Source organism: Venturia canescens, chromosome 1, assembly GCF_019457755.1.
Source record: "Venturia canescens isolate UGA chromosome 1, ASM1945775v1, whole genome shotgun sequence".
Lineage (NCBI taxonomy): Eukaryota > Metazoa > Arthropoda > Insecta > Hymenoptera > Ichneumonidae > Venturia > Venturia canescens.
The window spans coordinates 11,351,747-11,364,770 of NC_057421.1; the positions used below are offsets into that span (position 1 = coordinate 11,351,747).

A 13,024-nucleotide genomic window follows, 5' to 3' on the forward strand; every position below is an offset into this window, starting at 1 on the left:
TGCAATATCGCCATCCCTGCAAGCATCCTTCCGTCTTAGAACTCGTTTCAGACCGGAGCTAATTGCTTTTACCACTAATCGAAATTTACGAGAGTCGACGTAGTTCTCATGTTCCGTGTCTGTTTCTCTCCTTCTCTCTTTGCTCTCCACCGCCGCCGTCGCCGTTTCCCTTATCCTTTCAATATTCTCTTCATCTCACCGGTAGGTTGCGTTCCAATTATTATTGTTTAACCCAAAAGGTTTCCTGAATTTTTCCTCCCTGATTGACGCTACAGAATCATTTGCGGAGATCATGATTTGTCGTTGAATTTGAAATGGATTGTTCAGTAGCAAAGATTTCGTTGGGCAATACACGAAATTAGTGAATGTCATTCGTGAAGAACTCGAGTCGTTCAAACCCCAAACGGAAATGTACACAAAAATTGGATTTTGGTCAACACGTAAATAGGAAGAACCGTAACTTCCAAATTTCTTTTTGGTGACGTTTAAAATTGCACTAAAAAGTCAATTCTTTTCTGCGACAACTCGAGGTCTCGGACTCTAGAATACTATTGGAAAATGGAGGCTCTTCGCTGGCTTTTTTTCGAACCACTGAATTTAGCCTTCAAACTATTTGGAAATAATAAACAATACTATTTGCATGTGGCGGTTCAAGTCGGCGATGTGTTAACTTTTCATACGGAGATAAAATTGTAGTCGCATCTGAGCTCGAGCATAACTTAGGGAAAGATAACAAAGACTATCGAATTCGATGGATTTGTGGCACATACGACTTCGTACTTGGAATTTATCACAATGTCAATAACAGAGCCGCTAGCGTTTCATCTACATTTACACGTAACGATTGAAATAAGCGAGAATAAAATCTTGTTTTTTCTCTATCAAGAAAAAAAATTGAGGCAATTTAGAATACTTAAAGAACTTTTAAAAATTATGTTTTACAGATTTCTTAGATTTAATTTAACCAGTCTTTTCAGAATCTTTATCATTGAGTTAGCTAAAAATACTGATTTAATGATGATTGAATTCGATTATTAATTTTTTAAGGACGGGGATTTTTACATTGAAATCGATCGTTTTTGTTTGAGACGGTGCGTAGTATCGATGAATTTCTCAAGTAAAGTGCCCGAGCAAACTAGTGGTCGATATTTCGACCAGATCCGTCTTTTAAAAGTTAAACAAAGTTGATGTGTCAAATGTAAAAATTTCGGTAAAAATATTTTTTTTTCCTTTTGCAAATGATGTAGAAAAGGAAATTATGGAAAATATTAAAATTCAAGAAACAAGAAGTGTTGAAAAAAATCTTGTTTTTTCGCTCCGTTTTGGAAAAATATAAAAATTGATGAAAAATAAGTGAAAAAATTAAATAATTTTTCGAGCACCTAGGTGGTACGTCGTTGCCTAGGTAGCCCATTTTGCCCCGGTCTCCCATACACGCATTGTTTGCATAGAACTTGTTTTTTCTAATTGCGCCTGTTATTTTGTCTGTTATCTTTTTATATCTCTCGAAAGGTGAAATGAAAGTCACCGATAGAAAAACACTGTTTGATAATGCGTAGTTTGGCTCCTCGGCAACGTATAAAAGACGAGAAATTTTAGTGTGTTTCAGTAGCTGCTTGGTATTCATCAATCTGCACATCAAAAATGGAGAGACGAAATGTTGTTGCGATCTTGCTTCTTGTTTTCGGGATCATCGGGGTTTACTGCTACCCTTCAAATTCCATTGTAAGTTTTTAATAATATCGATCGTTTAAAATTCTCTACTTGTATCATATTTTTCACTGAACATGTGATCGGGGGGATTGCAAAAAATATACTCATTTTGAATCGATCGAAAGATTAATTTAATCACCATTCGACGCTCACCAGCAATATGCTCATCGCTTTTTTAGGTGGTGCCAGCGGAATCAGATCTTGAATTGTCCCCAGAAGTAGCCGTAAGTTTTCCAAAGTTATCAATTCGCCTAACTCTTATTAGTAAGCTTTTCGACGAGAATAAGTCCGAAAATAGTAAGGTCGGTCTAAGGGAATTAGCTGTACGTTAAGAAAAGCCAAATATTCTCGAACACCGATGCTCAAATCTTTCAGGATGACTTGATAATTATTATTCTCAAAATTCGAGTGGCGATATTTCACTTACTTACGAATTTTGTCTTTTAAAGCAGGACGATTATTCATTTGCGAACGATGAAAAACCTGACAGTGCATTTCCACGAGTGGACCATCCTTACGAAGTAGATGGAAGGTCCAAAAGAAGTCCTGGAGGATTGGACAACATTGAGATGCCGACAAATGTACTGCGTGCGCGAACACTAACACAGATAGATCGACAAGAACTCCTGAGACAGCTCCGTAGTTTTACCGAGATTTTATTGCAGCAGAACCCGAATTTGAGTTATGATGAGGCGTACAGTCGTGCAAGGCACGAACATCCTGACATAGAGCAACAATTATATGAGGCATATGATATTGATGAACCTGAAATATGAAGTTTTTCATGATATTTTATCCGTTTATGCGACTTGTTCAGTAAATATTAAACAGAACAGTTGCGTCGAAAAATTATTGACCAGTGGACGAGAGTGCTATCAATGTCTTGTTCTGAGACTCTACCGAGGCTCTTGATCTACTGAACGATCCATGTATTCGTATTAAGCTAAGCAATTGGAGAAACATTTATGAATAAAAAAATGGAAATACTAACAGTATCCTACCAGAAGCGAACATTTATCTGGCATAATCCAAGCCCTTTGTTCGAGATCGAGATCGGCAAAAGAAGGTTGCAAGCTCTGGTCGAGCAGCGCGCGTCAAATTTAGAATCCAGTGATCTTGGACTCTCAACGTTTTGCAGGTTTTCATGAACCCTTTTTATCCAGTGACTCATGCAAGGAATCTTAAAACTTGATGGCCTTGAGCCGAAACAGATCGCCCGATTTATCGCCGTAATTGCAATCAAACATTGAAATAGATATTTGTTAGGAAAATAAAATAAAATCAATGAATCGAATGAATCGATAATCGTACGAGGGCTACGAATTCAGCGATAAATTTAGTAATAGAACAATCAATAATATTTACAGTGTTTAAGAGTACGGATCAGTCGACTAACCTTACTTGGAATTTTCGAAATCGAAATTCTTTGACAGAGTTTGACCGATTAAAAAGAGGCTCCGTCAGCCTACGTAGGACAATGACAAAAATTGGCCGACAGAGTCTTTTTTTAATCGGTCAAACTCTGTCAAAGAATTTCAATTTCAAAATTTGCAGCTATCTCTTTCGCTACGGTTGCGATATACCGACTGATCCATCCCCTTAATTTGGAAGCAATGTTGCCAATGAGACGCTTTTGTTTCCGTTCTCATCAACGCGAGATTGCGCTTAGTTTCTAATTATCGGTTAGCCGCTCGACGCGGTGCGGCCCGAATATTCCTGAATATCGTTCCGAACCCGACGGCAATCGGACAGTGCGTTATCCTGCATTTAACCTCTACATTTAAACTAAGAATATCATCTTCTTCAGCACGTAGCTTTTCGTGAAGGAAGGACCGTGATCTCCGGGGGTTATTCTTCATAATAGTGTGATAATTACGAGAAACATAATAATGAAATAGACTAGGAAAAAAGTCATTGCAACGAAATGTGGCATTATGATTAAACGAACAAAAGAGTTTTACATCAAACTGCAGATTCATTTTCTCCGAAAACATTGCAATTAAATGAAGAAAACTCTTCCAATTACGTCAATTGTTATTGAATTAACCATTTTTTTTTATACGAATTTCAACATCATAGTGATAACGCTATTTAATTAAGCCACTGAATAATTAGATCAGGCAGCAAACATACATTTCGTCCAGCATCGTGATATGTGACCATTGACACGGTGCTCCGAATGCATTTTCAATTTTGGTATCAAAAAGGTGTGCTTCTGTGCGACTCTATGTAAATTCTTAATCGATTTGTCATTTAAAAAATAACTAGAAAAGGTTGATACGTTAAAAATTTTCAAAAAAATAAAATAAAATAAATACTAAAAAACAAGAAACAAATTCGTGTCCCCAAATGAATCAGCGATTGATAAAAAAAACTGTCAGTTGCGAAGGGCGCCATGAATTTTCTCTGCTCGCTCTAAATATTTTTTGAAAGAGGGTCGTTCTGCAGAAGACATTCAACAGCAGGTATATACAACGAAGTGAGATTTTTATTACTTTTGAAACCCCTCAGCGAATTGCAAAGAATAACATAAACAAATGAGATAAAACATCGCGTTAAAGAATCCATCAACGAATTAACTGAAATACCATTTCCCGAGAATTCAAAAACGCAAATAATTTATTAATTTTTTTCTTAAAAAAATGAATGCAAGGAAATTAAAGGAAATTATCACAAAGCACAGCAGCTCAGGCTTCGGAGAGTGTTGGAGCACTTTGTCGGTGCCTCTTTGAGGTAATGCAAGATAACGTGAAGGTAAATGCGAAGGTGGCGTTGACTCTCATCCACTTCGGTTTTGCTGCTGGCAGTAGATTGTGGGTACGACATACGAGGGCATATTCCACACGACGGGTAGTCAGGAGCCGGAGGGTGAGTTATATATACTTAAACTAACAGTTTCTAGCATGCAAGGTCTGTTCACCAGTCAACCGGCAGGATGCATTGGTGGAGAGATCTGTATCGACTTCACATAATCAAGGAGCCGTAATGTACATTGTTAGAAGTCTTATGTACGCATACGTGCAATGACAAACGTACGAATTCTGTAAGATGAGAAGTGCATGAAAAATGACGTACGAGACTGTAGTAAAAGTACTGCCTCGAAGGTGCATTTTGTAATCGCTTGTCTGTATCGCTTGGATCAAAAGTTCTCATTTTATAAGCCGATTTATATTTTCACCGTGGCAAAAAAGAAAATATTGGACTTCCGGCTTTAAAAAGTGCACGTTTTTACTATTTTTCAAGGGCCAATGCACGAGCTTGTTTCTCTGCTGAATTTCGAGATAAAAAAACATGGAAGAATCATCAAAGTTGACGCAGTCCATTGTGTGAACGGAGAGACGTTACGGCAAGAGAAAAGTGAGGAAAATAAGATACGAACGCTGTGGAAGTAACGAGAATGTAAAAGTGCGAGGGAAGTAGAATGAGAGGCTGCAAAAAACGAGAGGACTAACGCTAACAAACGTAAAACGTGGCGAGAAGATAGAAAGAATTCTAATAAAGTGCAGTTCCGTTTAAATGGCATGGAGTTAAAAAGCGGAATGTTATTTGCATTCTATTTTGTAAGCTTTGAGTTTTTTATCTGTCTCTGGGTGAGGGTAAGTTATACAACTCCGTAGTAAGCATTTCTCCGCTTCGTGTTCCGTTTTCACGTGGCCTAAGCACCGAGAAAGCAGATGGGCTTCTCGCCGTTCATGACAATGGAATGATTTTCAAACGTAGAACAAGGAAGGATGTTACTCCGCTACGTAATACGTTATGTGGCATATACTCTAACACATGCCACAAATATTTGATGGAAGAAAAATAAGCATCGTTTGTTCCTCGAGCGCGATCCTCTTACGGCTATTCCTCTTCGTCAAACCGGGTAAATCCATTTTAATATGCTCCTTTGCGGTATTCCAAAGGTTAAACTCGTAACAACGTTCGTATTTACTTTGTTACGGAGTCCATCCGTACGGTAAAACGGGAAAAATGAAAAACATTTTCTGGAGAGATAATTTGTCGGTGGATTGCCAGTAAAATTTTTGCTCTTCACTTTTCTTTGGTTTTCTCTTAACCACGATTCGGCCGAAGCGATCTCGCAACACCAAAGTTTACACTACGATCACACTCTTCCAAAATTTATTTCACTATTCGACGGACTGAAAGATCCGGTCAACTTTCCTAACGCAAGGCGATTATTCAATGGTCTCCTTCGACGTTACGGGGTGCCTGAAACATGCAGAGTTGCCCTACCGGAAAATCGCTCCACATTTTCTTTATTGCACGGAGAAAATATTGCAGGAAAAACTAAAAAAAACTACTATGGGGCCATGGGAGTAGGGCTCTGTAATGTAATATTTACTCATTCTTACGAATATACATAGTAATTTTTAGTGAAGCGAGAACTCGATGAAAATTCATGGGTGATGCCAAAATAAATATTATCGTAAAAGCGCGGATAAAATTCTGCTATGTGTACCATAGTAAATTTCTAAACACTTTGGCGAATCATCGATGTTCGAGCTCCTCAAATTTAAACATGTTCAACTGTAAATTTAGATTGTGAAAACAGGACTAACCATTGCAAAAGGGCATCAATAATTCTACTTCACAGTTCATCATCGAGTCAGCATAAATATTTACAATAAATTTACATAAACTTTACAATGTTTCCTCGGTGAAGTACGTAGGAAAAAATAGCACATCTCAAACGTTTTTCAGTTAAAAATATGCAATTTAAAAGTGTTTATTCGGAATTTACTTGGAAATTATAATGGTTTTAGTAAAAATCTCGAAAAAAGGCGATGTAGAACCCTGACACTATGCAGTAATTTTTACTATTTTTTTCTCACCGCGTTGAGATGTAATTTCGCTTTTTCGAAGTCGTAAAATCGCATTAGCATTTTGTGGACAACAGAAATTCGAGGGAGTTTGAATATTCTTCATCGAGGCGTTGGATGTATATGAATGTGAGTCGAAAATCTGTACTTTGCAAAAATATTTGTATTCGATTTCTCGCAATAAGTAGAGCGGTCGAGTCCCGCTGTCAAAGGGGGATGGTGCGCCCACGGAAGATCCGTTTCCACGTCGAGTACCAATGCAGCTGTCCCTTCGGTGGGTGCAGTTGATCGGATAACAATAGTATGGGATTGAGCACCGTTGAGAACCGAAGGCGTGAAAGCCGCATGGAGTCATCGAAAGGAAAACTCCAGTGCCTCCAATTTTTCCAAAATATTGAAATAAAAATTACTCAATAAACCAAAGTTTTCAACCTTGAGCAACGAAATCGGGGAGAAAATCACCGTGGTTAATTCGTCTGAAACAAAAGGCCAGACGAAGCCAGCGGAACGTTCACGGTGTACCGACTTTTAGCGACTTGTTACGGCGTTACAGCACTTGCCTCTCAAAGTGATTAAAATTTTCAATTTTTAATACGTCGAAACATCCATTTACTTTGGGAGAGCGAAGAGAGAGTGGAAAACACACTTGAATAGCGCAAGACCGGGATTGGCTTAGTGAGAAATAGCCCGCACATTCGAAAACTCTCTCAGGGTCAACTAGGATCGATCCCTGCCTCGAGTTTGTGATCTACGCCGTCTATTCGCACTATTTTCCTTCATTTTTTCCTAATACCATCACTCTTTCTCTCTCGCTTTGTGTCACTGATCTAGATTCTCTAGCCCGGTGCGTTACCTTGTAGACGCGTTTCGATATTGTTTACTTGCACGCGATGGCAGACACATATACACACGGTGGTCAATAAATTCAGGATCGATATTGTACGCGAGAGCCGTTCGTGCATTTGTATTGGCACATCCTTCCTACGTACGTTACTTGCGGGCCTAATTTCCTTGAATATTTATCAGAAATCAAGGGAAACTGTAATTCTGAGATTATTCGAAGGGGGAGAGTGTTGATGGAAAAATTTTGCGCGACGAAATAAAGTGAAAAATTTTGCAGTATGCTCGCGGTGTGTTCAAGTCTTTTTTTTCGGTTTCTAGCGCTTGGCTGGAGTGATGAATTTGGAGATTGCATTCCCGTGCGCACGAAAATATTCACCAGGAATTGAGTTCCCTAAAAAATTGAAGGACTCGAGGTTCTTCCAACGATTCGCATGAAACGCAGAACCAAAAGGCTTGGCTGTGTGTTCAGAAGGAAAAAACAAATTTTTATGTTCGTACCGGTTGTGCCTCCTCGAGTTTCAACCATCCGAAAAGTTTTTTTCCCATGGGAATAAATCTTAAGAGTATTGTGATCACTGCGCACCTTCGGTCCGGAGGATTTTATTGGAATTATTTATACGCGGGTTTGTATTTTCATGTACACTTTCGTGAGAGTATTTTTTTTCCTCACACCTGGCCTTCAGATATATGGAAGCAGACGCCATCGGAATAAAACGTTGGCAAGAAAAAGCTTTGGGTTTGGGAGACGAGCAAAAAATAAGGGGTTTTATGCGATAAAAAAATAGACTTTTTTCAGTGTTTTCGACCAAAATGGATACATTTTGGTGTATATTAGACTCCCCATACAATTCGGTAATTTTCATAAATTGCGTAAATCGACTAATCGACTGTCCAAAGGTTCACATCTTTTGAAAACATAACATTATCTGAAAACAACCGAAACAATCCCACTGACGTCTTTGAGGATTTAAGCTTACCGTAAATTTACGAAATGCCGAAGTTACGTCCCGATGCACAGTCACCCTTGCACATTTTCGTATGAGATCCGCGATTCGATCGTTTGCAACAACTTCGTCGTAACTATTTTCCTTTTTTTGCTTTGCCTCTTTCGATTGGTCGTTCGGATTCGATAGAAATCGCGTGACAGGTAGAGATCCTCTTCATAAATGTGTACAGTTGAAGTCCCCGCGATCCGGAGCGATCAGTTCAAACTGTCGTTTGGTTCGTGACCCGATTGAAATCCGAGGAGAAGTTGAATGGATATTCGAAACCATCGAAGGACTAGTTAATTCCGCTTGCATAGTCTTCAATCTCAATTCATGGAGGCTTTTGCACTTTTTCTCCCAATGATTATAACCATTGTATTGTTACTATTGGTTTTTTCATTATTTTCAATAAAAATATGAATGGAATTACGAACGTAATTTTTACCATCGATACTGCTATTGACTTTTTATTATTATTCAATTTTAAAGAGTCATTGGAAATCAATAAATGTTTTGCTGGACGTGTTTATTAGTTGAGATTCATTTCAGATCGATACGAAAAGCAATTTTGCATGAAAAACTTGGATCTCAATGAGTTTTCACGAATTTTTCAAATTCGAATTAGACCGATGGTCGAAGGCGTGCCATTAATATCATGAGGATGTTTCGAACAAAATGCAGCTTTCCGGCGAGACTTTTTTCACGTATAAATTAATAGTTTTCAGCTGTTTATATGTATATATACGAATAAGTACACGCTGCTGTGCCCGTTGGGTTGCGGAACGCGACTGAAAGCCGCGGGATTTTGCTGGCGGAGCCAACGAATAAAGACCACGCTACGCGTACGCCCGCGCATGTTCGTCGCTCTTCACAACTCCGCAGGACCAACGTGCACGCGGTTACTTTCCATCTCTCTATACTTCGATCTCTTTTTTTCTCGCACCCTCTTTGTCATCGAGCACATTACTACACCGGAGAGGGATTTTTTCCAGATTTCTATGCATCTCTCGGCTTTGATGTCTCGCCTAGCACAGCCGAGGCAATCGAGCTGGGGACGGATGACAAATTATTTTCATTTTTACCCCCTTCGACCTTCAATTTTTATTCCGTATGAAAAACTCATCGTTTTTTTTCTTTACTGCGTCGATCGTGATGAATACTTGGATATCGAACTGTAGGAATTGTAGGCAATCAATTGACCAAAAGATTCACTGGATCTCAGCAAACAGAAAACATTTCGATCTCTTATTTTCTACGACAATTCCTATTATTCATATTTCCCAAATACTTTCATAATACTTTCTGGAAAAATCTTGTTCTCCTTATAAATAAGTATGAAATAACCCTCTCGGACCGTATGTTGCTTCTACGCGCAACACGCGCCTCCAGGCCCTATAAAACTGCATCGTTCAGTGAGGTCAGGCTTCTAACCGCCAAGTTCCATCAAGCAAGATCCGATCACACGGTAGATACTCCTAAACCAAAAGGTAAACTGCTTCAGCTCATCGAAATATCAGTATGAAGCCGGCGTTTCGTGTTGAGCTCTGTGAAAGCGTGCTTTAGTTATCGCAAAAGAAAAGTGAGTACACATTTGTTTTTCATACTCCAAACGTTATATTCTTTCGAAGGGAAGCTACTGTGATGCATTTATGGTGTTCTGTGCTAGATTCATTCGTAAGTTTTCCTGATTTTACCCCTCAAGTGCGCATCCTGCATTCAAGAATTCATATTTCCCAAAAAAAACTGAAATCTCACAATGGATTCGTAAACTAGAAAGTATTTTGAAATAAAACTATGAAAGAGGCCTCGGTCTAAGAGGGTTGACGGCGTTTGGTATTGAATATATTTTCAATCTACTTAATTAATGATTGTTCTCGCAATATTTGACAAAATTGGAGTTTTGCGTACACACAATTATATTGAAGACTATATTTTGCTTGTTCATGATTAAACATTTTTCCGTGCACATGGGATCTCCAGGGCTCAGTGGGACTAATTATCGTGAACTATTCGTAGACACGAGGCTGTCTCGAGTCTTTATTTTTTTCAGTGCAAACTTCCCCTGAGCATCTTCCTCAAAATTCCTGACTCCACAAGCGTTTACATATCGATGGATGACAAAAATATAGCACACGTCCGAGTATACGTGCTTTATCGGGATCCGTGAACGAGCATAATACGACGTGTAATGCTGATGACATCCCGAAACTTGTTCACGTTTAACGCGGCGTGTGTCTCGCGAAGTTCCATTTGAATCGCATGTATCCATACGAAGAGAATGACTTTCCAGAGGCACATAATGAAAGCGTGTTCACGAATAGTGTTTGTTGGTACAGCGAGAGCTTTCAGTTCGATCATGAAATGAGTGTACGTTTGTTTACAAGAAACTGTGCCCTTAAAATGTGCTGGCAAAAATTCTTGGCTGAGCATACCAGAACTTCCTGACGTTGTATTTTATCCCGAAGCAAAAACGTCTGCATATAATCCAAGATTCCAAGAGTATCGATCGGCGTTACATCGCAGTCGAGTCAATTCAGTAATTAAAAAATACAAAATTGAAAACTAATAGGCACCTCGAGAATCATTCAATTTCAAGTTTCCAAGTACGCGAATAATTGTTATCAATTCAGGAGCAGAGAGGAACCGTCACATTTTCAACCCTTTCGAGCGTCTAATCCCCTTAATTTGTTCCACTCGACAATACGAAAATCTCCGTTTTTTTACGTCGCTGTTCACGCGCCTACACACGGTTCGCTCGGGCTCTGAGCTCACTCAACCACTTTATCTCGTTAAATCCCATCTCGTTTCACACTGCCTCGTTATTCTTATCATCCGAGCGTCAGAGCGCAGTGTCCCTAGGTTATTCTTAGTATCGGGGATAGCACTACATTCGCGTTGGTATACACGACGATTCCTTCAACTTTGAATTATCATCGTGAGTATCTCACTTCACCCTTCGCTCTGCTCGTCAATTTTATCTTGAAAATTCATACTCGGGAGACAAGATCTGTAAGAAAACGTGAGTATCATGATTTCGTGAAACATGAAATTTCCTCAAATATCTGACCACGCTAATCATCATAACTCTTGAAAAATTAGGTAATTTCTCTTTTTCTCCAACATGCCAAAGTGTAATACTCATTACCCACGACGCCGGGAGTGAACGCACGCGGGATACGGGACATTGGACCATTAATTCGCTCTATCGTCTTATTCGCTGGGTCTTATCATCATTTTTACCATCCCTCGGAACCTACCGAAGAAGTAGCATCAGCAGCAAAAAACACTGGCATGATCGAGGAACCCCAGGAACCCTCTTCACCCTGGTTCGTGTAAAAACACACCAGACAGCGTAATCCTCGCATCACTTTCGCTGCTTAACGACGTTTCCATCACGTCGATTAGGCTGTTGGAAAATTCACGTGACTCTCGAAAGGCTTGCTGGATAAATAAAACAGTTGGCTCCGGTTACATTTCTCATGGTAATTTAACAATTAATTATTCCGTATTTTATTCACATCACCGGTAATGGAATTTATTCGTTATAGAGATAATGGCGAACGAGATATTATCGGAGATGTTTTGAAAACGCAGACTTTCGATTTTAATGAAAATTTCTTCATCTATACTGCGTCGAATTGGTTTCCATATACACCCCGCACGCATCGCATTCTATTAACCTGCAAATATAATCATGCGGTTATCCTGCGGATTTCCTGTAATCACCAAACGCGCATCTCCGATTCTCAATCACATATTAAACATGCATCTATGACGTGCAATATTGGAGATTAGTAATACTCGTCAATGTTTGTGTATGGGACTCTCTCCCGTTGCTTTCGGAACTGCACACGTGTGATTGCGTATTGACACACGTTTATATCCGTTAAATCCGAGTGATTGAAACTCGATTCGAAGCCTGGTATTCATCATTTGTTATTCATTGAATAACGCTCCAAACGGTATCGGCTATTCCCAGTTAAATTGATGGGCGATATAAACTCTAGGTGGCCAACAGGCTTAAACTTATATCCATTATGGCAATCAATTTATATTTGTGTATATGTACAACCGTCACCACGGACGTTTCATTGTGACGAATGCGGATACAATTGCAATAACTCTCTTTTGGGACGATGTCGAATATTCCACTGATATTTTCTTGTATATCACGAAAGATTATGCGATAAAACTCGAATGACATTGAAAAATTTGCATCGATCCTCAATTTTATAAGGAATCAGATTGAGGAATTTTGATGAATAGGTTTTTTCGAGTTCTGTTCATTTTTTAAGGTTTCTATGTGAATTGCATGGTGAAATTGGGAGAGAAAATTTAAAGGGTCTACTCTAATTAAAATTAAAAAAAAAATCGATTTTTTTATTGCAATTTTCGAAAGTATATATACTTAAAAGTATCGTACTAAAATTTTATAAAGATCTGAGCAGACCAAGTGTACTTTTGAGCGACGTTTACTTGGCTGCCTGAGCGCGCTGATATCCACCGCCCAGTGCGTACCTGCCTTTGTTTAAACGCGTTTTTCTCAAAACTACATTTTTGGACGGCTCGTTGATAAAATCTCCGAAACTACTCAACCGCGATTCTTACCAAAATTTTACCATGTGTTCTTTATGGCTATAGCTAAGAGGGCATAATATA

The 13,024-nt window shown here is 39.0% G+C and overlaps 2 protein-coding genes across 2 annotated transcripts in view; one reads left to right on the forward strand and one right to left on the reverse strand.

The window, feature by feature from the left end:
- Window positions 1-2,698, forward strand: part of LOC122412122 (uncharacterized) — a 72,070-nt gene extending 69,372 nt beyond the window's left edge. Inside the window, exons 4-6 of the mRNA XM_043421448.1 lie at window positions 1,600-1,725; window positions 1,893-1,937; window positions 2,166-2,698. Coding sequence (XP_043277383.1) covers window positions 1,600-1,725; window positions 1,893-1,937; window positions 2,166-2,489 — 495 coding nt within the window. The 3' untranslated portion in view covers window positions 2,490-2,698. The remainder of the gene's footprint in view (window positions 1-1,599; window positions 1,726-1,892; window positions 1,938-2,165) is intronic.
- LOC122412101 (adhesion G protein-coupled receptor L4-like) overlaps window positions 1-9,138 on the reverse strand; it is a 70,609-nt gene extending 61,471 nt beyond the window's left edge. The window contains exon 1 of the mRNA XM_043421428.1: window positions 8,357-9,138. The gene's annotated coding sequence lies outside the window, so the exon portion shown is untranslated. The remainder of the gene's footprint in view (window positions 1-8,356) is intronic.
- Window positions 9,139-13,024: the final 3,886 nt, after the last annotated feature.